The sequence below is a fragment of the Sceloporus occidentalis genome, unplaced genomic scaffold, assembly GCF_023333645.1.
Source record: "Sceloporus occidentalis isolate IW3139 unplaced genomic scaffold, rSceOcc1.0.p SCAF_55, whole genome shotgun sequence".
NCBI lineage: Eukaryota > Metazoa > Chordata > Lepidosauria > Squamata > Phrynosomatidae > Sceloporus > Sceloporus occidentalis.
The window spans coordinates 2891845-2919568 of record NW_028317035.1 but is presented as its reverse complement, the minus strand read 5'-3'; the positions used below and the strand labels follow the sequence as shown (position 1 = coordinate 2919568).

Genomic DNA, 27724 nt, shown 5'->3' with positions numbered 1-27724 from the left:
GAGCAGGACTGCAGACAACTGGAGCACCACAGCAGATAAGCGTTAATGAGGAAAGCGTAGTCAAGTCTGAATCCGTCTCAAACAACCGTGAAGGCAATCCGAGGAAAACGGGGACAGGTAGGGACGGGACCAGAACGGGAACAGGTACAGGTATGAAAGGGTTAACAGGCAAAACTCAGGGGGAATGGAAGGAACAAATACCGTGTTGCTCTCTGGAACTACAAACAACAACTGAGCACCTTAGCAAAGGTGTCAGTTGTTTAAGTAGTCCAGAGGTTCCCCCAATTTCCGGGACTCGGTCCCTTTAAGAGTGCCAGCTTTCGCATATGCACGAAACACTCGTAAGACCGAGAGGCAGGAGGGCGCGTCGAGCAGCGGGTATGCGGCTACCTGCTGCATGGGTAAGTACAGTACGTGACAATATGCCCTCTCCCCATTCTCCTTGCCTTGCAGTATATGCTCTCTCCCCATTCTCCTTGCCCTGCAGTATATGCCCTCTCCCCATTCTCCTTGCCCTGCAGTATATGCCCTCTCCCCAGGCAGTCTCTGGGCGGGTCTTTTTCCACTCTCGCTCTCGCACCTCCTGTAAGTGTTTGCACCTTCCTGAATAAGAAACAAATGATCCCTGAAGGACTTAACAGGAGAGAGTTTAGAGGAGAAATTCAGACGTCAGCGTAACGGGCATACCAGAGGGCAGATACATATATAATATATGCATACACCACAGATCTGAGTGCATTAGATATAAATACTCAACAAGGAGCCCACCAACATGAATAAAAAGCAGGGGACTCAGCACCTCAAAATGAGAAGAAAAGTTTGCGCCAAAGGTATTTGAATATGAGGATCGTGAAGCCACCCCCATTACTCGACTCCTCCTCTTTTCCACACTCCTTAAACTACTAATAATCATCACTGATAGATGTCGTTTGTAGACGTTACTTTGTATTAGATCATTCTGAAAGACTCAACGATTCCAGCAAGCATCGCAATTGAGAAGCTCAAATCATGTGGTGGGACGAGAGGCTCTTGGGCCTCTTTAAGAAGAATTTACAACCCACTCTGACTTATTGGAGTGTGTTCTTCAGCTTCGGATTGTGTATTGCTTTTCTGGGACCCACCTTGTTGGACCTGAGATGCCAGACTCACAGCAGTCTACAGGACATCACATGGGTCTTCTTCGCTCAGCAGTTCTGCCTCCTGGTGGGTAGCTCTCTGGCAGGTGCCTTCAAGAAGACGTGAGTAGCGTACGGTTTCTTAACACCAGTGTCAAAGCAGTTAACCCCAAATGCCTCATCTGTGCTTCATCCCTTGGCCCTGGCAGAGTCCACAGTACCCTCATTGTAGGCATTACTCCTTAGGTCGCATTTCATTGGTCTGATGCATAACCAAGAGAGAGATTTCCTAAATATAATTTACCTTTAAATCATCTCCGAGTTGGTCAGAAGTAATAGCACATGACTGAATGAGAATCTTCTACTGCAATATTTACGACCCTCTTAAGTTTTTTTGCCAGCAAATTCTCTACCTTGTTGTTTAAGAACAAGGATCAGAACATGTACCGGTTAGTTTTAAACTGTGTTTTTCACTTGCTTGGTAAGAAATGCTTTTGACTTGATAAAGGGAGGACTCCCAAAAGCTCGTCTATTATTTTAAATACTGTTAGTCCAATAAAAAACGTATTACAACATTCTGCAACATTCTGTTTTTTTTTGCATTCTTATGCACTGGACTAATACAGCTACCCCAAACTACAGTAAATGTCCACTTGAAGCTTCCTTCTATAACTTTTAAGTCCCGCATGTAAATTGAAACCCATAACGCTTCCTCTGGGACAAAGTGGAAAGATGCTGGCAGGCTCGCAGCTTATTTGATGTCCCACTGCACTAAAAAAAAAGTGTGTGTAAAATATGTCTTAGAGTGCCACTACATATGGCATACATAGTAGGCCCATTTTACCCACTACCTATCACATCTAGTTGCTACTCTAAGGGTTTAATGGTAGGTCTGGACGAATGTCAGACATTTTAACAAAACCTTTAAAGTGACTTCATTGTGCTTTAACCCCTTAATGACAAAGTCTGTACATGTACGGGCTCAAAATGCATGTTTTCAATGGGTTTAGGGACTGCCCGTTGTCCTTAAGGGGTTAATAGCCGTTTGTTTAAAATGGGAACAAATAATATATATTTTTTTAAATCGTTAACTGGTGCTTAGCCCATGATCTTAAGTTGTGGCTGTGAACTTCTGTAACAGATGCTGTAGACTTGTGTAATTGCAATGGTACTAGTTAGTGAAAGTGGAACCTCTAAGGAATGTATCTACCAGTGGTAGTTGCCAACAGGGCCGCCATCAGGGATTTTGGGGTACTGTACAGATGTACAGTGGCATGAAAATATAAGTTAACCCTTTGGCATTACCAGCATTTATGTATAAATTTGATAATGAACAAACACAATCTGTTTTAAAACGTATGTGAACCCCGCCTAGGCTAATTTACTTCAACAAAAGCTAATTGGAGTCAGGTGTTAGCAATCAATGAAATTGGATTGGAGGTGTGTTTTAGAGCTACTTTGACATCCAATAAATCGTTTTGAGTTTGCTATTCTCAAGAAGCATCCTAGGAATATGAGTGTAAGCAGTTCTATAAGGAAGAATGGTCCGCAATTCCTCTTGAACATTGTACAGGTCTGATATGCAGCTATAGGAAGTGCATGTGCCTATTGCTGCCAAAGACGGTTTCAACTAGTTTTTGAATTCACAGTTTAATTAATGCGTTCAATAAAGACTTGAAAGATTATCATTGTTTGTGTGTTAGCTTAAGCACATTGTGTTGGTCTATACTCCTGTTCCAATACCTCCCTGTCCCCATCACCTCTGTACCTACATTTCATTCTTGTGGGGTGTCTGGTGTACAGAGCAGGACCCAGCACCTTGAAACTCCACTAATAAAGTAAATACGACTTCACCCTTTCAAGTGTATGTGTTTCTCTTGTCGGTATCATAACTGATCTGTGGTCCTGGCTTTTATACTGATTTATGAATAACAACCTCCACCTCCAGCATGTTCATAAAAGGAGCAAATGCAAAAGAGAGCTGGGGTGCAGAATAAAGAAGACTGTTCACAAGGAGATGAACACTTGGTTACTCCACTTTCATTAGGACATTAAATTAATTAGACAAGATTATATCCACTAGTATTTGCTCATGTGATTTGCAAGGCACACATTTTCACAAATGTTATAACGTGCAGAAGTTTTTTTTTTTTGTTTTATTTTAAAAAATGTTATGCTGATATGTTAACATGGCTACGTATAATATTCTTAGTAATACATTGGTTAACAAGTACGTATTTTGTTCTTTATTAACTAGCTTACCGCACCCTGGTTTCTCCAAGAAACAGGCTAGTTTGGCTGCTAGAAGCAACTAGTCTCCATCGGGAAAGTACTCCCATTGCAGTCAATGGTAAAGCATTCTGTTTAGTGTACAGTAAAATGTAAGATTTTAGGCAAAATGACAGATCTGATTGATATTTGTCAATGCAACCTATATGTTTCTTTTGTAGGGTGACTATGCAATGTATGACATCACATTATGTGAAAAAATACATTTGTGTGTGCATGTGAAATTAATTTTTTTCTTTCAAATGTAAGTGAACCCTTGGATTTAATAACTGGTTAAACTTTCTTTAGCAGCAATATTATTATTATTTATTTATTATTATCATACCTCCCAACATTTCAAAATGTGAAAGAGGCACAGTTTAAAAAATAAAATAAAAAAATCTCACGATATAAGCAATTGCACTTGAAAATGTCGCTCTTGCATCGCCACTTAAAACACGCTTTATTTTTGTCAGCACAGTCATGCTCATTAAAAATAACCAATACATTGAATTGAATTCCCATAAGGCTCAGCCAGACATACTAGTTCCATGATGCTGGCTGTGCGTCATGGGAAGTGCAGCAAAAGTAAAGCTACAGATGCTAGCTGTGAAGTAATTTATTTATTTATTTATTTATTTATTTATTTTTGAAGCCCGAGGTGCGTGCTCCTTGGTGCTGCATTCCGTGCTCCGAAGAGGCAGCGGAAGCCCGATACGAATACTGGGTCCCCCGAAGAGGTACCCAGACTGATTCCTTCCCTCCCCCATGGGAGGGTCGGATCTATGGGACTCACCCAAAAGGATGAGAACCCTTACCTTTGGGGTACTCCCGTTAGAGAGAAACCCCCTTAGGCTTCACTGCCCAAAAAAACAGTGTCCAAAAACAAAGGTGCCAAATCGGAAAAACTAAGGGTGAACGTGGCCTCGCATAAGGTTCGGTGACCGTGAAATCCAAAACAAATTAATAGGCACACGTGCTTTCACACATTGCGATTAAATAAATAGGGAAAAATAAATAAGGGCAGGCCGTGATGACCTAGCCAGATACAAAAATAAATTTCGCTCCATGCCCATATGGCGCTATGGAGGAATGTGCAAGGATAACCGCCTGTGCAAAGACGTGCGCTCACCATGTGCAGCGGCGTGCAAGACTGCACATGGTGACTCCAACATTTCTGTCAGGGCAATCTAAGCACCTCGGGCTCCATGCATTCCCAGCCCTAAGGCCAGAGGATCAGTGTCATCTCTCCACCCAGCAAGAGAGACTACACTTGATCTTAGCCAAAAGGCTAATGTTAGCCTCCCTCCTCTGATTTTGGAATCAAAACATTTGCTACTGCAAAATTGTTTTAGATGAAAAAGTTACATTTTATTCAGTGGAACAAAACAGTGATCACATTATTCTTCACAATATTCTTGTAAGAAACTTTTATTTCTTCATGCAAACAATTTTTTCATATTTAGTAAAAGCTATGATTGAGAAATGTGTTTTTATTTCCTTTTATTTGTCAACCTGCCCCCCCCCCCTCCAGTTATGCACATCTGCCCCCAGGCTTGCCACTCTGCCTCCCATTAATGCCTTATGCCCCCAGGCTTGCCACTCTGCCTCCCATTAATGCCTTATAGCCCCTATATGGCACTCTGCCTCCCTGATATGCCTTATACCCCCTATATGGCACTCTGCCTCCAGAAATACTGGCGAATAGGGGGGTTAAAAGGCATATCATGGGACAGAGTGGCACATGGGGGGGTATAAAGCATTTCTGGAGGCAGAGTGGCATAAAGGCATATCATGGGGCACTCTGCCTCCAGAAAAGCCTTATGCCCCCCCATATAACACTAACCCCCCCCCCCCCCCCAACTTACCACTGCTTCCTGATGTCTGGTGGGGGCAGCGGCTGGAGGCCGTCCATGAAATTAAAGGGGTTGGCGTGCACGCACCGCGCCGCCCAATGGCCGTGCCTCAGCACTTCGTCCCATGTCTTAAAAGGGGTGGGACGAAGAGCTGAGGCACGGCCACTGGGTAGCGCGGTGCGTGCACATCACCCCCTTTCATTTCATTAGACGCCGGCGGCCAGAAGAGGCTTTACATCCTGTACAACCACCAGACCTCCTGTGGACAGGGCTGCTGCAGGACCTGGATGTGTTACAGGAAGAGGACACTTATAGATCATAGAGCATTGATCCTATGATTCTTTACTCCTTAATGCAGATCCTAGACCATCTCCACAATGTAAATGTGGAATTAGCCCAAAGGCAGGTTTTTGCCCTGGTGTCAAGGAGTAAATGCATATTTGTGTTTTATAAATTCTTCCATTGACATTAATGGAACTAGGGATGCACCAAAATGAAAATTCAGGATGCACTTGGTCGAAACCGAAAATGACCTCCCCATATACACCATGTATATGAAATAGTGTGTGTGTGTGTATGTGTATATATATATATATATGTGATTGGTAACAGCAATCACACTCCTATCATGCCCATATAACCAGTACATGCTGGAACCTGGGCATGATAGGAGTGTGATTGCGGTTTGCTTTATTAAATATATATGATTGCTATCACACTCCTATCATGCACGAGCCCCCAATACATGCTAAAACCTGGCTAGCTGCCCCCCTTGTGTATTGATGCTGCCAGCATAGATAAAATGCTGCCCTGCAGGATGGGGTCTGCACATCACTTACAGCCTCCTTGGGCCATGCCCCCCCCCCTTACACACCAATGCTATCAAACACTTATTCATTCAGTCATTCACACATATTCGTTCATAAACCCTCCCCCACCCCCTTACCTGAACTGCAGGTCTCTCAGTGCCGCTTGCAGACTTCTGCAGGGGCCGCTGCTTCCCTCTGCGTTGCTTGCATTCTGTGCAAACAACTTCTCCTGTCCCACTCAAGGGAGGCAAGAATGGAGCAGGGTCATGTGACATGACGTAAATTTACCAAGAAAATGAAAAAAACCACTTGCTGTGCCTTTAGATACGGAACTGTACCCCACCTCTACTCTGGCAGTTATGCCAGAAACCGGAAAGTGCTTCTATTGAAATCAGTGGGCGTCATTTCTAAGCATGTGCACAGGATGTCTGACATGTTAGCCATAAGTATGTAGGTAAGTTGTCGAGGAGTACCTATGTATGTGCATTACCGAGCAAGAGATGTGTTAAATTGAATGTATAGCCTTCATGGGAAGGAGCTGGCAAGTTGGGGAAAACCACTAAATGCATGGAGAAGATTCTGATTATTCACACAAAAAAGCTAAAATATAAGGGGACACAGCTATCACATGCATTTAATACTTGGAATGTACATTTAAAAACTTAAAGATTAGTTATATTCCTACTTTTATTTCTAGAGTGCACGCTAAAGAATTGAAGGGTAAAGGAGATAGATACTATATTGTTCAGTTTGTCATCTAGAGAGGAAAAGATAAGGTAACTGGGCAGAATAAATTTCTTTTACTACCCAAAGAACAATGACTGGCAGAGATCCAGAAAGGCAATATTGCTGTTTTTAGAGTTATTCTCTGAATTCTCAAGAGCTTCTCTGTAGGGGACACAATAGTCTTCAGCACACATGACATGGGGACTAAATTTTGCTTCTCCTTAACCCATTAACACCAGAGGATATAGTACAACATCACAAATCTAAACCAGTTAATGCTGGAGGGCAAAATAGAGGGGACCACAATATTAAAGATATATCTCTTCCTTGACTTTTCACTAATAAGCCTTGAGTAAAATAAAGTCCTAGTCTGCATATGAATTATGTTTTGTTTTTTTTTCCTTTCCAGGGCCATATCTTGTTAAAAAAGTAAAATTTTTTAGAATTCCCAGGTCTAGCTGCTGCAAAGTGCCAATATTTACATAGCCTGCCATTCTTAGTACTGTAAGTTGTCATGTACGAACCGACAGCTGTTATCCAGACATAAAACTACAAAATGGTCCCCTTTGTGTTACATATATATATATATATATATATATAATATATATATATATATATATATGTCCTGATGAAAGTCAGTAATGACTGAAACGTCGACTTGACTTTGAATAAAATGAAATTGTCAATTTAAAGACCTGGAGTGCTGACCATCTTTTTGAAAGTGTCATATATATATATATATATATATATCAATTTTTTATTTTATTTTTTACAAAATTTAGATCAACCATTTTGTTTCTATAGCAATGTATTTTTTTGAGCGGGGCAGGTGTGATTTGCTCCTTTTTCACAGAGGTGAAGGGATTAATCTTATTGAAGATTGCATCATAATATTTGTTAGGATTTGATGGCATGCAGTGGAGACGGATATTGAGACGTAATAAATACAATAGGCTCATACTTTAGTAATGACATCCTGGAGTCTCCCTTTGAACAAACATGCTGGTGGCACTTAACCCGCACAGTGCTGAGTGCACCTAGAATAATACTGTGCTGTTCCGTGTACACTTGACACCACCCTATCACAGACTGTCACGGTCAGGACTACTTGCCAAGCCGTGACTGTGTGGAGGGTGTGGGCATGAAGGGGTTAATAGCACCAGGCCTCTTGATTTACTAACTTCACCCCTTAACAAGGCATAAATTACACCAAATTAACCCCCGAAATCCTGCCTGCATCCCCCCAGGTAGTCTGCCACCATTCACGATTTTGATACCGGATTCATGAGATATCCGAATTAGAATATATATGTATCAACCCACCCCAGGCAAACACATATATATATCTATCTCCTCTAGAAATTAGTAAATAACAATTTGGTAAGGTGATCCTCTCTTAGGGTTTGTGGATATCAATACTAGAGCCCAAATACAGATTTGGATTATGAATATTTTAATAACAAAAAGACAAAGTTTACATAGTGCCACAATTACAAAAAAAAATAAAACAGGCAAACCGTTCTTAAAAACAATGGGACATAAACACAAGACTCTCACTCACAATTTTCTTCAATAAGCCGGCCTGTGGGAACTCCTTAAGTCCAGATGATTTCTTATGATGTTGTTCCAATCCGAGTATATTATGGAGTTCTGATTTGAGGTGGCTGTATTGACCCTAAATGAGGGTCCTTTGCAAGAAAACACCCCTCTGGTGACCAATTATACGACACCTTTCCCAAGAATTGGTTCCCATCTTTGATCTGCCAATAAGTTATGGTGGGGTAAAGGTGATGGGAAAACTTAAGCTAGGAATGGAATGGAACTCTGACTCCTTATCAGTTGGGCCATGAATCACCACAGGTGTCCTGGGAAGATAACACCTCTTGCCAGAACAGATGCAGAGGGCATGCTCAAAGAAACTGATTTAGATCAACATCAGCTTAACTTATTGAATGCTTAAACAAAGAAACTAGCCACCTCGGCTGGGTTATCCCTCCATGCATCCAGCATATTCCATGAGTTAATCATGACACAGACCATTGGTTTCTTTACTTCTCAGCACTTCTGTATCTGCTTTCTTGGAGATCTGTAGACTAGGCTCAAATTTAGCGCACTGCTCTCTGCTAAGTAATGCAAAGCTGTGGTGCATCTGCTCACAGCAGTACCTTTTACAGCATTCTTTTCTGTATTTTGTTACCTATCTGGTTGTTGTTATTATAGTAATATTATTTCAGTAAGGTAATAAACCAGACACTGAACAAACGATGCTGCTCACTGTTGGTATTCAGCTGTTTGCCAATGGAAGGGTTGGCTGGATTTTATATTCCAAAGTACCAGGCACGTACATGACTGCTTGGGCCCATAGCCTCAGAAACCCCCCCCCCAAAACCTTCTACAGACCAAATAAAGATGCAATAGTCGAAATGAGTGTGGGTAGAGCATTAGCTCAAAGCTTTATTGATAATGCCCACCACCAGCAGAACATAAATATAACCTTTTAAACTACGGGCCGGCTACCAAACCTGGATGACCTGGTAGGCAGTTACTCCACACATATGAACCAAGAGTCCTAATCCGTACAACGCCATAAGCCATTTTAAGGACACGCCTAGCCAAGCAGTGTCTTTCATCTGCCGCGCTCAGTTCCCTTGACTGACCAATGTGTCCTCAACATGCCCCATTTCTTTATACTTCTTCAAAAAAACTTGGACAGAACATCTGGAAAGCCCTCTCTGTCTTGAAATTTGTGCCTAGGAGAGACCTTGTTGATGCAGTATAACTACCTTGTGTCTTGTTGCTGTGCTCAGTCTTGCCAAGGTGTATAAGTTTTTACATGTGTCTTCAGCAACCTCACCTTGCGGCCACAATTTTTCCTCACCCAATTTTATTGCTTCAGTTGCTTCGGTTAATGATGGTGTCTCAACCTACATATGTAAACAGGTGCTGAAGATCATCAATTTAATAACGGCATCGTTATATATAGTTTATATAATGGTAAACTTGTTTAATCATACATCTAACTATATGCCTACAAAATACTTGACCTTTGTGCTGGTTTTATGCTATTCGCTCACTTTGCATTTTGATAAATGATAAAAAGAAACTATTGTCATGTCTGTTTTAAAAGCATTCTTACTTTACAGCATTTTTCACATCTGCCTAAAACTTTGTAAAGTATGGCATGTATGTATATATACCTAGAGGACCAATGAATACCTGGTCTGTCATTGGTGAAAAAAACAAAACAAAAAAAAAATCACAGGATCACTGCTGTAGTGGAAGTTTACATATAAAAATCATACACTGTATATATACACACACATGGCAAAAAACTGCCTTATGTGTATACTATAGGACCAGCTGTCCAAACTCTTCTCCATAAACCTGTCCTTTTCCTGTCCCGAATAGTTTATGAAACCTTTGTAAGAACTGGCTAAGGCATTAGAGAATAGGTGCCGCGTTTAAACATCTTCCCTGAGGCAAACTTTTAAAGGGAAGAAATCTTTCTCTTGGTAGTAGTTTTAATAAATTAATTTAAATATGGAAAAAGCTGTGTTGAATTAATTTAAATTCAAAAGTTGACATCCATACACTCAGCAGAGGATTTGAAGTTAAATGCTTATAGGAAGTACCTTACTGATAAAAGTTGTTTGTTACACATAGTCAGGTGGAACGCAAGATAAAAATGCTCTGTTACTTTTGAAGGACAGACAAAGGTTAAGGGATAAGATAAAATTAAACAATGATAACATTGTCCTTTTTGTAACTGATGTATTGGCTCAGATATTAATTAACCCCTTTGCAAAACAGGGATACGTTGTGACTTAATGCAGGTGACCCCAGGTTGTGTGAACCCACTGTGATTACATGACTCAGAAAGACCGCCATGCTATGGGATTGGATGGGGATGGCTAAGCTGCTTTGGCACTTTAAGGTCAATGGCCACCAAGTGACGTAAATGCAGCCGCATATTATGTTTTTATACTTGTGCAGCCAGGTATATCCAACTGGCTGGACTCATGCTTAAGTGTCTGCCACTGGAGTATGGTATGTTTATAAGCCAGAAGCCTACTGAAAATTTGCCTGGTGTGCCAGATGGCTAGTTCAGGCCTGAAGATTGGTTTCCTGTGCTTGTAACCATCGGGTTACAGTGAGCACTGGAAGGCTCACTGCTACTTTAAATGTGATGTTCCATGCTTTCACGGTAGGTTTAAAGCCTACTGTTTCCATGATGGTATTGAATCATGAGAAGGAGATAAACAAAACACAAACCTTATGAATGTTTTATAGACCATGTGCATTGATTTTTTTTTTTTTTTTTTGGTTTTTTTTTGTCTGTTTACCCCATCTCTTTATGCTTGACTGTGGCTAATATAACAAAGAGTAAACCGTCTGGAATCGGGACACTGATCACTTCTTACAGAAATCTAGAAAATACTCCAGAGACTTACTTTTTTTTTTAAACTTCTTTATTACACGGAGAAGACAGAGCATACAGCATAAGAACAAAGGTACAAATAGACATGGTGACAGACTAGATGTGTACAGGTACAAGTAATGCACAATTCCAATAATACATACAGTGTAGGTAATATCACCTCCTCAATCACAGAACACCGGACCGCAACACAGATACGTCCCCGGTATGGGGCGAATACCTTTTAGGACCTGAAGACAATACCACTCTGTGGTATTGAACGTTTGAAACAGTGACAATCTGGTAGTGCTATCTAGAGTTGCGATAAATGGGGACCAGCGATTGAAAAGATATTTGACCTTGCTCTCCTTATGAAGGACAGCTTTGAGCCAGTCCATATGAAACAAAAAGTGCAGTCGCGACAGGACCAGAGGAAGCAACGGAGGTTGTGGAGTAGGGCTGCAACTAATGATTATTTTAATAATCGATTAGTTGGCCGATTATTTTTTCGATTAATCGGATAAAAAAAATTCAATTTTTTTCAATTTAAAATAATGTAATAAAAAACGTACAATTTACACTTTCATCTCTTTATCACAATGGCCTCTCTCTATTCACCTTCTTATTTTACTGACATAATAATAAAAGCTACAAGAACCCAAACACGGTGTTTCTCAAACTAAGTTTTAATACAAAGTTATTAGTAAATATTAATTCATATGTTAACTATTTTTCATATTTAATAAAAACTATGAGAAAAAAGCCTTGTTTACATTTTTTTTTTATTTACCAAACTGCCCCCGGTTATGCACATCTGACCCCCAGCTTGCCACTCTGCCCCCATATTTGCCTTATACCTCTTATATGCCAGTGATATCCAACTGAGCCCCCTGATATACCTTTTACCCCCAGATATGTTTTATGCCCCCCTGATATGCCTAATATCGATATGCCTTATACCCCCTATATGCCACTGAGCCCCCTGATATACCTTTTACCCCCAGATATGTTTTATGCCCCCCTGATATGCCTAATATCGATATGCCTTATCAGGGCCGGCCCAAGGCAAAATGCCGCCCGGGGCGAATTTTAAAATGCCGCCCCCCCCCTTATCTACCCTTCCTTTCCCCCCCCCCTTTGTACTTACCTTTCAGCTGTCCTGCGGTGAGTCTCCCTGTTCGGTCTCGGTGCCGGCTTGTAATGCTGAGCGCCGGAAATCTTCCGGCACTCAGCATTACAAGCCGGCACCGAGACCGAACAGGAAGACTCATCGCAGAGGAGAGAAAGAGGGGCGCCGAGCGGGTACTGACAGCTTGGTAAGCAAAAACCACTCGGCGCCCCTTTCTCTCTCTTTCGCTTTAAAAAAAAAAAAAAGGGCTTGGGGCAAAGTGCCGCCCCTTCAAAAGTGCCGCCTGGAGCGGTTGCCCCACTCGGCTCCATTGTCGGGCCGGCCCTGTGCCTTATACCCCCTATATGCCCTGAAATTCATAATACCCCCCATACACCACTCTGGCTCCTCCCCCTCCCATACACCACTCTGGCTCCTCCCCTCCCATACACCACTCTGGCTCCTCCCCTCCCATACACCACTCTGGCTCCTCCCCCTCCCATACACCACTCTGGCTCCTCCCCCCTCCCATACACCACTCTGGCTCCTCCCCCCTCCCATTGTCAGGCCGGCCCTGTGCCTTATACCCCCTATATGCCCTGAAATTCATAATACCCCCCATACACCACTATAACTCACCCATACACCACTCTGGCTCCTCCCCCTCCCATACACCACTCTGGCTCCTCCCCCTCCCATACACCACTCTGCCTCCTCCCCCTCCCATACATCACTTTGCCTCCTCCCATATACCACTTTGCCTCCCCCTCCCATATACCACTTTGCCTCCTCTCCCTCCCATACATCACTTTGCCTCCTCCCCCCTCCCATACTCCACTCTGCCTCCTGCCCCCTCCCATACTCCACTCTGCCTCCCCCCTCCCATACTCCACTCTGCCTCCTGTCAGCAACGGAGGTTCACAAGACACCAGGGAGCCGGGTAGAAAGGCAGAGTGCCGTATGGGAGGGGGAGGAGCCAGAGTGGTGTATGGGAGGGTGGCTCCCATTGTCAGGGTCCACGAAGAAACCCACAACGCAGTGACTCACCTGAGTACCCGCTGACTGCGGGTACCGGCTCCCACGCCGCTGCTCTCACTGCTCCTGCCACAGTGCCGGTCTCAAAGAGCGAGCGTGCATGCTCCCACCTCTCCTTATTCACTCCTGAATGGAGAGGGCGGGGAACACACACCACCGTCAGCACGTTCAGGGGGAAGGGCGACCTCTGGTGGTAGCTTTAAAAATGAGCACTGAGAATCATTCAGTGCTCAGTTATTGTGCTGTTAAGAGCTACATTGTTGTTCTCTCCTGAGCCCTGTTATTTTACCCTTGGCTTGTTACTGACTACGCTGCTATCTCCTACCCTGAACCTTTGGCTTGTTACTGACTACGCTGCTGTCTCCTATCCTGACCCTCTGGCTATTGTTACCGGCTACGCTGCTAAACCTTGGGTTTGATCTGGACTTTGCTGGGTTTTCCTGCATATCGGGTTCCTCACCTTGATCCTGACACCCATACACCCCTCTGACTCCTCCCCCCTCCCATACACCGCTCTGCCTCTCTACCCGGCACCGTTACTGACAGGAACTTTCACTGCAGCTTCATAGAAGCCTCAGCGTAAGTGAAGGTGAGTAACGGAGGCTGTCTGTGCGATGCAGACCCCCACCGGCTGACAGAGAGGATTATTCTCTGTCAGCCGGTGGGGTCTGCACGATGCGCACAGCCAGCCTCCGTTACTGCCCTTCACTTATGCTGAGGCTGCAGTGAAAGTTCCTGTCAGTAACGGAGCCGGGTAGAGAGGCAGAGTGATGTATGGGAGGGGGGAGGAGTCAGGGGTGTTTATGGGAGGGGGGAGAGAGACGGAAGTGAGAGACCGGCCTACAGTGAGGGGAATCCAGGTCCCCTGCAGCGTTGCGGGGGATCTGGATTCTAGTGTTATAATCCGATCTCTGTTTGAGGTCGGATTATAATTTTTATAATCGATAAAAATCGATTCGATTAATCGATAATGAAAATCGTTGACAACGATTTTCATTATCGATTTTATCGATTAGTTGTTTCAGCCCTATTGTGGAGCAATCCATTGGGACAATATTGCCCGTTTTGCCACTGCGGAAAGAATGAGCAAGAGAAATTTAGCCCTCTCTACAGGTGGGGGAATGTGGTCAGGGAATATACCAAAAATAGCCCATTCAACAGATATTACAAAATGAATGCCCAGAGTGTCATTGATGTATGATTGTAGAGCATCCCAAAATGGGACAATAGAGCCACAAGACCACAAGCCATGCAAAAGATCAGCCTCAGGTAATTGACATTTTAAGCATCGGGAGTGATCCGCTAAACCCATTAAAAACCGAAGTTTAGGGGTGACATACGCTCTATGCACCATCTTGAGGAACATTTCACTATAGTCCCTAGAGACCAGGACTTTAGAATTGAACATATACGCCTGAAGAATCCGGTTCGATGTTTGAAAATCAGCCCTCCAGGAAGACCTGCACGGTGGGACTCCCAGTCGATGGCAGGTCTGATCAGATTATAGATTGTGGACATCTTGAGCATTATGACGGGGGATAATATCGTTACCTGGTCTAAGGGGTTGTTAGAATTAGCCCCAGAGAGATAAGGAAGCAATTTATTAACATAATTGCGAAGTTGAAGGTAGTGAATGGGGTGAACGTTAATAGTAGGGAATTTAGATTGGAGCCACAAAAAAGACAACAATTTACTCTCACGTGGGTCCAAAAAATCGCCAATGGTGCGACCCCCCCCCCCCTCCCGGGCCAGGCGTCGAAAGACAACATCCTCCCTCCCATGCTGGAATTGCGGGTTACGGATCAATGGCAGGAATTTAGAGTAGTGAACCTCCAGGCCCCAGGTCTAACACGCCCCCAATCCTTTAAAGTGGGATACAGCAATGGGTTGGAGACAGCCTCAGGGGGTAGGTTAACTTTAGATAGATGCAGGAGAGAGGCCAAAGAAATGGTTGGAGATAGGTGTTGCTCCAGGGTCACATTGGTGAATTTAGACCCGCCACGCAAACCAATCAGCCGCAAAACGATAAATGCCAGATTATAGTCCAATAGATTAGGTAAATTCACCCCTCCATTGCGAGCAGGCTGTTGGAGTTTAAACAGTGAAATTCTATCTATTCTATTTTTTTATTGCACCACAGGAATTTACGCAGTAGTGCATTATGATGTTGGATATCTAGAGACTTACTTTTGAGCAGACAGCAAGTGCATCTTTCTCAATACTTGGACTTTTTTGCTCATGGAGAACAAAATGTACATCTGGGGTAGTTACTTGCGTCTCACAGAAGACATTTTCCTTGGATTTTGGTTCTACTCTAGATTGATCTTGAGGGCTGGATCATTAATTTCTCTGTAATGGCATAAGTGTGATAAAATGTGAGACTCTTCTGGGCAGGGATTTACTGTAGGGTCTGTTCTTGGCCGAGCTAGTCTAAACCTTTAGTGTCCACATGCAGAGAACAGAATTGTGGAGCATCTTATGTAATGCATACAGAAGCTGTATTGGAATAGAATGTATTTTTTGCTTGTCAGAACATATCTGGGTTGAGGCCAAATGTAAAGTTAAATGAATGAACTTATTAAATTAATATTGACAGCCATATTGAAACTGGAAAATAACGTTAGTGGAATGGGGAAACTGGCGGGGGGAGGGAGTGAATAAATATGGATATGAAATAAATAGGGATCTACCTGCCTTTTAGTTTTAAACCTGTTAATCTCTGTAATTCAGACAAGACTAGTGTTATTCACTTGTGTTACGCACCAGTTAACTACATGACTCCCATTAATCTCATGTGTTTATCAGCTGTGCCCATTATTGTTAGGTACGAGGTGACCTCATGTCGAAACACCAGGGTAAGAAGAGGAATGTCAGACTATAGCTCTCTGGTTTCAAATACTAAAATTAATTTTGAACCTGAAGAGCAAGTCTCTTTCGTTTGCCTGCAAAATGAATAATTTTCTGAGAGATTTGTTATGTTAAATTTGTGATAGTTTTACTTTAAAAACCTACTATACATTAATAGTGGTAGTAGTGGCCATTAATTAGTCATTCTTATGCTTACAACAGTTTATGTTAACTCCTTGGCATCCATAGTGCTGTTCCATGCTATTGTGATTTTTGAGTCGCTCTAGTATACACACGCCCATAATGACAGCAAGCAACAATGGGTCTCCTGGGGCCTGTCTCTTCTTGAGGATACCAAGTAACACTTCTATGCTCCCCATGCAATCGCTGTGTGAATAATGTGTTTTTTTTTCAGTCATAGCTGTCATAGTCTGTTGTAAGGGAAGGTGACGCTTTTCATAGCTATACTATATGTGTGGAGTAGAATACATTTTAAAGTGTTTTTTTTTATTATTATTACTGTACTATAAATAGTGTGTGCGATATGTTTTCATAACATTCTTATGGAAGTATTAAATAATACAAAAGACATAGTTGAACAAACAGAAAAAATGGCATACTTTTTAATACTGTGTCTTTGCATCTAAAACTTGTAGATACAAATTATTTGTTTTGTATAGTGCCATCAGATTCCACAGCACTGAGATAAGATACAATATTTGTAAAAGAAAGTTTGTTCTCAAATATCTGAATTTCTCTTGTAAAGGTTTAACCCCTTCGTGACAAAGGCTGATTTTACTTTTTGTACCCTTCGTGACAATGGCCTTTTTAACATCTCTGCGCTGCTTGTGTTTAGCTGTAATTTTCTTCTTTCCCGTTTACTGAACCCACACACATTAGATATTGTTTTTTTCAGGACAAGAAGGGCTTTCTTTAGATGACATTGTTTTGATTGTATCATATTATTTACTACTAAAAAAAGTATAAAATATGGTGAAAAATTTAGAAAAAAATGACTGTTTCTAACTTTTAGTTGAAAAATCTTTTACTCATCTATAAAAGGTAATGAAAAAACCTGCTAAATGGATTCTACTATTTGTCCTGAGTTTAGAAATACCCAATGTTTTTTTGCTTTTTTCTACCCATTATGGGGCAATACGTACAGGTAGCGTTTTGCTATTTCAAAGCCATTTTTTCCAAATCTGGTAATTCTTCCCCCCATGTGCCATTTCGGGTATCTTTGAACCCGGCCAATGCAATTTACCCCATCAAATCATATATTTTTGAAAACTAGACAGCCCAGGGTATTCCAAATGCTAGTATTTTAACTCTTTCCATACACCATATCTACCACCAGTTTTTGTCAAACTTTGTGGTAGTCATTTTTTTGCATTTGTTTTGTCACACACATTTTACTTCAGGTATGAATTAAAAGGTTCTCGTATATGTCACTATCACAAAACACCCCAATATGTGTTCAGCAACATCTCCTGAGTACAGCGATACCTCACATGAATGATTTTGCCTGGCTGTTTGGGGGCAAAAGGGCCACATTTGGGGCATGCGCATTTTCAATGTTGAACTTTGGCATTTGGGGATTCACTGCCCATGCCCTATTTGGTACATCTTTGAGCCGGGGCATTTCAGTGTGCCCAACAAAACCATATATTTTTCAAAACTAGACACCACAGGGTATTTTAAATGCTGGTATTTTAACTCTTTGCATGCACACATTTTACCACCAGCATGTTTTCAAAGTTTGCAGTAGTATTTTTGTGTGTGTATTTTTCCCACACACACCTACTTTATGTATGAATATACAGCTCCTGGTATATGCCGCTGTCACACGACACCCCATAATGTGTTCAGCAACATCTCCTGAGTGCAGTGATACCCCACATGCATGGGTTTGTCATTTTTGTGGGAACTAAAAGGCCACATTTGGTACCTTTTTTAAAAGTAGACACCCCACGGGCATTTAATATGCCAGTATTTTAACTCTTTCCATGCGAGAATTGTTTTAAGCTAATATGCTAATTTTAGGACTTGCTCACAAAAATATATTTTTTATATATATATATTTTTTTGTCTTTTTAAAAAAAAAATTTAACATTTTTTTTCAACTTGGAGGTTCCCCTGATAGTGACATCAGTGGGAAATGATTTTTACATTTTACTAGTTTTTTACTATTTTTTTTCTAATTATTATTAATTTTATTTTATTTTTTAATTTATTTTTACTAATCACACTGTGATTAGAAAGCTGGGTTCCATTGACTTGCATGGTGAATGCAGTACCTGTCTTCAACCTGCAAGTGGAGCCAAAGTTCTCTAGATGGTCTGGACCATCTAGCGAACTTTTAAAATTTGTTGGTTCCTGTTACAGGGCAGCGGCCATCTTGCTTGATGGCGAAGATCACTGGCAGCTGCGGCTGTGGCCGCTCTCCGGAGCGGTCACAGCCCATCGAAAGGTAAGTGTTTGGTGTCGCTGGATGCCTCCTGATCGAGGCATTCCAGCGACACATTTAAGTTTAGGAGGCGATCGTCGATCGCCTCCTAAACGCTTTTAAAACGGGCGTCCGCCGCCATACAAAGTATGGCGGATGTTGACGCCCCGTGGAGGGGCCAGAGATGGCCCCTTCGTTCCGATCGCGGCGTTGCTGAATGCCTCGAGGTCGAGGCATTCAGCAACGTTTTTTGGGTGCAGAAAGCGAAAACAGATCGCTTTCTGCACCCGTTTAAAGACGTGCCGGTCCTGGCACGTCAATTGTCGTAAAGCACATGCTTTTCCGTGTCGTGCCAGGACCGGCAATTGTCGTTAAGGGGTTAATGAACAGCCACTCAGGACAGCAGCTAGGTGGCATGCTGAGATGTGAAAAATGGATATAGCTTTATTAGCTATTAGCAAATGGAGTCTTCAAGTGAAGCTGCTTCCTTTTACCGTATTTGCTCGATTATAAGACAAGGTATTTTTTAGAGCAAATGCTTCTTTAGAGCAAAACCTCTATTTAAGTTCGTCTTATAATCGGACCTCAAATAGAGGTCTGGCTACAAGACTAAAATCCAGATCCCTTGCAGCGCTAGGGGGGAATAACTCGAACCTAGGGGGCCAGAGTGGCAAATAAGGGGGTATAAGGCATATCCGGGGGGGGGGAAGAGTAGCAAGCTGTGGGGCAGATGTGCATAACTGGGGGGAACGGGTTGACAAATAAAAGGAAATAAAAAATGCATTTTTCTCAATCATAGTTTTTATTAAATATGAAAAAATAGTTTAGATATGAATTTATATTTACTAATACAACTTTTTTCTTATAGGGTAGTCTTATATTCAGGCCTTTCCTTTTCTAAATTTATATTCAAATTTCCGGGCATTGTCTTATAGTCGAGTAAATACGGTAGTCTTATTTTTGTAACCATTATATGATATGATGCTATTATTGCCTTAAATAAAACATATACCGTATTTGCTCGATTATAAGACGACCCTGATTATAAGACGACCCCCCAAATCTTAATATTAATTTAGGAAAAAAAGAAAAAGCCTGAATATAAGACGACCCTATAGGAAAAAAGTTTTACCAGTAAATTTTAATTCATTTAAACACTTTTTTTAATAAAAGCTATGCTTGAGAAAAATATTTTGGTTTTATTTCCTTCTATTTTCCAACCTGCCTCCTAGTTATGCACATCTGCCCCAGAAGTGCCTTATACCCCCTATATGCCACTGTGCCCCATGATATGCCTTTTAACCCTCTAAATGCCACAGTGCCCCATAATATGCCTTTTAACCCTATATGCCACTGTGCCCCATGATATGCCTTTTAACCCTATATGCCACTCTGGCACTTAGAGGATTAAAAGGCATATTATGGCATATAGGGAGGTTTAAGGCATTTCAGGAGGCAGAGTGGCATTAAAGGGGTTAAAAAGCATTTCACAGAGCACTCTGCCTCCAGAAATGCCTTACACCCCCCATTTAACACTCCCCCTCCCTCTTCCAAACTTACCGGTGCTTCTGAGTTGGGGGGGCGCATAACACAGGAGGATCCAGGTCCCCTGCATCTGAGCCCCCGGTGCTTAGTCCGGGCAGCATGTAGAGCTCCACGCGATATAATCGCGTAGAGCTCTACACGATACAATCGCGTAGAGCTCTACACGCTGCCCGGACTAAGCACCGGGGACTCAGAAGCACCGGTAAGTTGGAGGGGGCATAACACAGGAGGATGCAGGTCCCCTGCATCCTCCTGTGTTATGCCCCCCCCCCTCCAACTTACCGGTGCTTCTGAGTCCCCAGTGCTTAGTCCGGGCAGCGTGTAGAGCTCTACGCGATTGTATCGTGTAGAGCTCTACGCGATTATATCGCGTAGAGCTCTACATGCAGCCCGGACTAAGCACCGGGGACTCAGATGCACCGGTAAGTTGGGTCGGGGGTTAACACAGGAGGATCCAGGTCCCCTGCATCTGGGTCCCCAGTGCTTAGTCCGGGAAGCGTGTAGAGCTCTACGCGATTGTATCGTGTAGAGCTCTACACGCAGCCCGGACTAAGCACCGGGGACTCAGAAGCACCGGTAAGTTGGGGGGGGGGGGTTAACACAGGAGGATCCAGGTCCTCTGCATCGCTGCGGGGGATCTGGATCTTAGTCTCATAATCAGACCTATTTGAGGTCTGATTATAAGACGACCCTGATTATAAGACGAGGGGTATTTTTCAGAGCATTTGCTCTGGAAAAAACCTCGTCTTATAATCGAGCAAATACGGTATATTGTTTTGTATGAGTAAAATGTAAGCCGTTCATAAGGTTATCAAACAACTAAGAAAAACGGCTTCCAGGATGCACCATACTAAAAATTATCCTGGCATATATGTTTGAGATAAAATAGTTTGGGATTTTAAATGTTGCCACCATGATGTAATCTAGATGATGATGTGTCCACAGTCCTATAGCAAATATCAGTTAGCTTAGGATAAATCTTTTTTCAGTATGCTTATAATGCTCATTTCATGGTTATGAGGGGAACGCAGAATCGTATTTGTGTCATAGTGAGGTGTGTTTTAATGATCAGGAGATGAAGAAGGGGCCACTGTGCAGGTTTGGTTGGTAGTTACATGTTTTCACTAATAAATGGTATCTAAATTATCTCTGCAATACAGATTGGTAGCCAAGCAAACAAATAAAGACCAGAATTGGTCAACTGGCTAATTAGCTCTCTTACCGATGAACCCCCTTGCAGCCTGTTAATCATGCACTGACAAAGAAACCTAAGGAAGGTTTATACTGAACAAAATCTCACCATACACTAATAGTATAATAAACATGCCACTGGAAATACCATTTGTTCTTCTCAGAGACCTGGATCGATCTTCCATGCAAGATGATAAAGATGAGTACAGCTGAAGGACAACACTGATGTCACCAAATCATGTTTCACACATATGATCTTTATTTTAGACTACTAACATTTTTATTCTTTACGCATGATAAAATTTTCCACTTCTTGTTGTAAGTCCTCACACAGGACACTAATATTAGCTTAAAATAGAAAAAGGCTCCAGGCACTCATGGGTTCCATCAGGCAGATTTATTGGAAGAGACGAACAACAACGTTTCGACCTCACGATGAGGTCTTTATCAAGTTGCTAAAGACCTCATCGTGAGGTCGAAACGTTGTTGTTCGTCTCTTCCAATAAATCTGCCTGATGGAACCCATGAGTGCCTGGAGCCTTTTTCTATTTTGATTTATTGGGGAGCTGGCCCTTCCTGGCACAGCTAAGCACCTGAGTTCCTGTGGGGAGTGAGTGCAGATTCCTGATTTTGGTGACTTACTAATATTAGCTTAGTCTTGTTTGATCAATTTTGGAATTGACTCACAACCTATGGTTATGGCATTATCGGTACTTCAATGTCATCTATAAGAATTATTGTAGTAATATGTTTACTTGCTAGTCTGCACATACACCAGAGGTGACATTTTCTTTTTAACATCACCTTCCCCAGAATGAGGCTTTGCCTGTTCATCCTCTTCATCTCCTCACTGGTCATCTCCTTGGTCTTTGTTATCATTCCATTTTGTGGCCATGTTGGAGTCCTTGCCATGGTTATGGCAATTGCTGGGCTTGCCATGGGATGCATTGACACAATATCCAACATGCAGCTAGTGAAAATTTACCAGCAGGAGTCCGCTGTTTTCTTGCAGGTAAGACTGAAGCTAGGTGGCTGGATTAGAGAAAGTAATGGACCTTTTAAGGATGAAATGGGTGAACTTGAGAGACACAAAGAAAATAACCAGGGTACTAAATATATTTTCCTTTGATGTTTATCCATCAAAATACTCTTAATTTTGCTATTATGAAGGGCTGTCCATAGCAAACACATCCCCTGCATAATGCATAACAATATGTGTAAGGAGACTTTGGATGAAAGTCACTTTGTTTAGCTATACAAGGTCAGCCATGTCTTGAAAACCCTGATTAGGATGATAATTGTTTCCAATATATATTGGAGCACTGGGCAGAAAAACAGCAGAAAAGATACAACACAGACATATGAAAAAAAACGCATTAGGTAAGCAAAATAGCATTCTGTGTACTAACTAAATGGAGTTTAGACTAGGATAATGCCTGAGTACAAAAAAGGCGCCTAAAATAATTATGGGAAAGCAAGGATTGCATTTTGAAGAGCGCGTATCTAAACTGGATTGATTTAGCTTGACAGAATTGGTGTCTCTTATGTGAAATCATACGTATATTTAAATGTGTAAAAGGCTAGTGCAATACCTTTTCTGGGGGATCGGTTGTCACAAAAACTAAGCAAATTACAAGCAACCATCTAAGATTGGATGAGCAATGATTCCATCTTAATTAAAGGATGGTGATGGCGCTGCCTGGTGAAGTTCAGATAATGTGAATTTTTATAAAAGAAACAGATTTTTTAGTTAATAGGAGTTAATCCAGGGAGAAATCTGTCTATTGAAGGCATGAATAAGAATCAAAGTGCTTTTATTAGCAATAATAAAGGAATGTACCAAGGCACTGTAAAAAGTTCTACATCCTTAAGCAATAGAATTTTACTTTTTTTTCCCCTCACAAGGTGCTCCATTTCTTTGTTGGGTTTGGGGCCCTTTTGAGCCCGTTAATTGCGGATCCATTCCTCTCCGATACAAACTGTATCCAGTCGAACATAACCCAGAATGGGAGCACCAATCTAGAACACATCAGGAACTCCTTAGTGCCACATCATCCTGGAAACCATTCTCACTTCGTTCTTCCCCTTCAGGGGCCAACAGCAACACGAGTATCCTACGCTTTCTGGATAATGGCTGCCATCAATGTGAGTTATAAATTCCTTATCTGGTGAGCGGAAGTTGGCAAAAAGGTTCCTTTTTTAATACCAGTTTGCTAGTTAAAAATATTTTATTTCGTGCCAAAGCGGGCATAAGAAATACAGAACCATGGTGTCAAATAGTAAATTGGCGGCTGTCTGTGTAAACACCTTTTATCTGATTACTTTTTTTTATTTGGCATTATGCCCCAATTTGTTTCCCTAATAAGTTTATATAAAGTGACATTGTTGAATCTCTAAAGCTAAATAGGGTAATGAACTGGTTGCCAAATAACTATTGTTAATTTTCCACATTCTTTCAGCTCCCAGTACCCATTGCTGTTTTCTTTCTGATGTATCGGAAGGGTATGGTGCCAGGCTTTACTCACAGGACTGGGACATTGTTATCGGCTGATGAATTGGCCATGGAAACTCAGAAAGAGAGTGACAGCAGTGACCCTGGGGTGGCAGCACAAGAGAACCAGTGCGAAGACCAGGGTAGCGCCTTTTCAGACTATAGTCTTGTCTATTGTTTGCCCAGAGCAAATCCGCATAAGCTCAGTAGATTTTCATGCTCTTCATCACCTGGATTGCTCTTAATACACACCTTTCAGGCCATAAACTATGGAGCACCTTATTTTGTTACTATTGGTAATAATAGTTACAGATGCTGACTTTATTAATATTGTAGCTTAACAGTTATGCTAAGGAAACTGGGGAGGTAATTAATATGTAGAAGCAAAGCACAACTAGGCAGTCAACCCGAGTTCAAAAAATAAATGTGCACTTAAATGGGTTCTTAGTGGATAGTCCCACAGAAAATACTTGGATACACACCAAATTATCATAAACATGGTATTGCATTGGAACCTTCTTAAAACGGCGCTTTACCTTTTAAAAACTTCTTGGTTTCTTCTAAAGTATATTTCTTTAATGTAGGTCATGGGTTGTCATTGTGCTGCCAAACTACAAAGTTTTTGAAAGCTCCCTACACATTTTTTGCAATCCACGGCTGTGCGGCATTAGTCTTGTTTATGAGCGATGGGATAGTGGTAAGGAATATCAGTACTTATATATACTGTCTGCTGCTGGGATAAGGGTGTGTTGTGGCTTGATCTGCTAATGAAAATTAGAGCTTGTTAAATAAAGGCATTTACCTGTAATTTTTAAAGGTTAAAGTCATGTTCAGAATCATTTGTCATCTCATGCTGCTTTTAACTATTTAAATTGTGACCAAAAAAGGTTTAGTGCTGTCAATGTGCCATGTGTTTGATGCAGGGTGAATATTCAGCTTTTATATATAGCTACTCTGTGGAGCAGCCGCTACTTCTAACCCACAAGACAGCAGGCTATTTACCTAGTCTCTTCTGGGGTTTAATCACGCTGGGGAGACTGATCTCCATCCCCATGTCCTACAAAATGTCTCCTCGATCCATGCTCTTCATCAACCTGGTAAGGAAAAATAGTTAAATGATAGAACCATCGTGCAGGTATTGTGAAAAAGAATAATAATAATAAAAAAAATCACATTTGTAATCATTACTAGCAGTTTTGTAGTCTAATTAAACCAAAATAACAAATTAGTGAATTATTAAAGAGCATCTTAACTTGTAACTGTAACTTGCACCTATTATTTAAGGGCCCTTGGGATCAAGAGTTCATTATAGGATGATATAATTCCTCTGAGGTGCTTGTAGGTCACTGCTTTGGAAAGCCTGTTTAATCACAATTAAAAAAAACTTTTATAGTAGGTATTAGTAAATGGCATGTATGAAGTTTATATTGCATACTTTATGAAATTCTAAGTATATAAAGACCAGACATTTACCGTATATTGAGTTTTCTGCAATGTTCTTTGAAACCAATGCCTGCAGTTTTCTGGTGGCAAAAGTATCAATAGAGATTGATACAGATTTTTTTTTTCCCTCAACAGATTGGTATTATGGTGACATTCCTGTTTTTGATATTGACACAAAACAGTGTGACTGGTCTTTTTATAGGGACAGCACTTCTTGGCCTTTTTCTCAGTAGTATCTTCCCCAGCATGCTGGCATACACAGAGGACCTCCTGAATTACAAAGGTGAGCACTGCATGGTTGTCATAATCTTGATGAGCCCAGTAAATGTACTATGTGTATAACTTGACTAACATTTTATCCTTCAGGCTGTGCCACCACACTTCTTGTTACTGGCGCTGGGATGGGGGAGATGTTTCTACAGATCCTTGTTGGAATGGTAAGGAAGTGTTAAGTGTGGTGGTGTTGTCAACTTGCTATATTTACACAATGACCATCTTTTTGATTACCAGTTCCCATCCTGTTATACATCATTAATAATGAACACTCTATCTAAAGTACGGACAATATAAGTTAAAATTTACGCTAATAATCCTACCCTCCTGTAGAACCAATTCATTAAATCGTATTCTCTAATGCAGGTAATCCAAACTCAGGGTAATTATAGTTTCCTTGTATGCGGCGTCAGTCTGTCGTCATTGGCTCTTACTTTGTTTGTTGTATTACTGGTATTGGACAGCATACATCCAAGGACGTCAGGAGGTAAGAGACCTGTCTTATAAATACCATATGATCATTATTCTACACCTTTACCCATATCAGTGTTGCTTTCTTTGTTTTTGCTTGGCATACCTAAAATATAATTATAGCATTGTCTTTCTGGCTTTGTGCACATGCTTCATCTATTGTTCAAGAAAATAGTTGTTTAATTTTTTTATTTTTCACCTAATCTCCTTATAGTTTTACATATACGAGTCATACAACTGACATTTTCAGTATTTCTAATTACCTTTGAAGTGGTGTACGCAAGGCAAAGGCAAATCTTTACTGGTGCCAAAAAACCTATGTTGGAAAGAATTACCATAACTCATGTTTTAACTAACTGTTTATTCTGGAAATCAGAACTCAAATATTACATCTCTGACATTTACATTTCATATGGCAAACAGAGAAAAGAAATGACACTAAAAATAGGATCCCTAGCAAATGAAAGTAGACATAAAGCATTGAGCTTTATTATAATCAGATTTACAATAGATTACTTTCAGAATTGTGCACATTAAACACAATTTTGCTTGGATTCAAATGTAAGTAGGTACATTTGTTCATTTGCTTATTGGATTTAGAAATCTGCAAATTAATGCAAGAACCTTCCTGTATACGTCCTGTAGCACTCCCATACAAGTACAGATATTAATGCATGTGTAAATCCATTTGGTTGCTGCTATATCCATGGATTTTAAAATGCATGCAGCTCCCATTGACTTTTGATAGGTCTATGGCACATGTGCACCAAGCATACCTCCAATAGCAAAAGTGTGCATGCACTGATCTGCATGCAAAAAAATGTATAGGAGTTCTTGCAAAATGGACTGCAGTATACATTAAATAAACAAATGGGGGACTAGACTGCTCCTTTTAAATCTGATCCAACTCTACAGAGTCTATGGTACCTGAGAATGACCTTGCCTGGGCTTCAGAACCTGCCTGGAATTCAAAACCAACTCTGTTTTGTTGGAGGAAGTCGGTCAGGGCATAAATGCTTTGTACATGGCTCTGGAAACATCTCCAAGACAATGATTTTACTTTCATGCTGTTTTACCCAGTAAATGGCCGTGATGAGATGTAATGCCCAACCGAGCTTGGGTTAAGAATACTGCAGGAATACAAAGAAATGCTTTGCTGCTGCTCTTGTCTTTTTCTTCTTTCTGCTTGCTTGTCAGTTGACCTTTGAATGATCCTTATACATTATTTGTAGAGGGCACACATTGCTCCTTAATATACAACCAGTCTGCTTTCAAATGTCAGCTCTACTGATGTTTTAAAGTTTGATATATTATAAGTTGAACACTGTCTCTTATCAGGTTCTTCAAGAAAACCCCCAGAACTTGGCAGAGAAGCTGTCCCTTATCAGAGGTAGAATAAAATCCTGGTCTTCAAACCATGACTGTCAATATGGACTATCTGATATTTAAAAGCATCTGGTCTCACAAACCTCTCTATCGTAAAATGGATTGTTGACTCTGAAGGTAGATGCTGTTTAGAAACTCCTTACATGTTAATGTTACGTAGGTACTTGGATATTTGGCTACCAGCAAATGTAGCAAGATTATAGAAGATGTTCTTCCCAATAGAATAAGCAGAAGCATGTGGATGTTGGAAACATGGTACTCAAGATGTCCATCCAAACTTTTTTTTATTTCACAGAA

General features: G+C 41.3%; 1 protein-coding gene across 1 annotated transcript; it reads left to right on the top strand.

The window, feature by feature from the left end:
* Positions 1–1008: 1008 nt before the first annotated feature.
* On the top strand, positions 1009–27435 carry LOC149287926 (solute carrier family 60 member 1-like). The gene is made up of 10 exons (XM_089492282.1): positions 1009–1238; positions 22177–22375; positions 23269–23508; positions 23823–23997; positions 24439–24551; positions 24778–24951; positions 25433–25580; positions 25664–25734; positions 25937–26057; positions 27380–27435. The coding sequence occupies exons 1-10, from the start codon at positions 1009–1011 to the stop codon at positions 27433–27435; spliced, it is 1527 nt and encodes a 508-aa protein (XP_089348408.1).
* Positions 27436–27724: the final 289 nt, after the last annotated feature.

Excerpts from the sequence above, each read along its gene's own strand:
- LOC149287926 (XM_089492282.1), top strand. The coding sequence starts at position 1,009 with ATGTGGTGGGACGAGAGGCTCTTGGGCCTCTTTAAGAAGAATTTACAA. Across the intron at positions 25,581-25,663 it reads GGACCTCCTGAATTACAAAG|GCTGTGCCACCACACTTCTT; the intron begins GTGAGCACTGCA and ends TTTATCCTTCAG. Across the intron at positions 26,058-27,379 it reads ACATCCAAGGACGTCAGGAG|GTTCTTCAAGAAAACCCCCA; the intron begins GTAAGAGACCTG and ends GTCTCTTATCAG.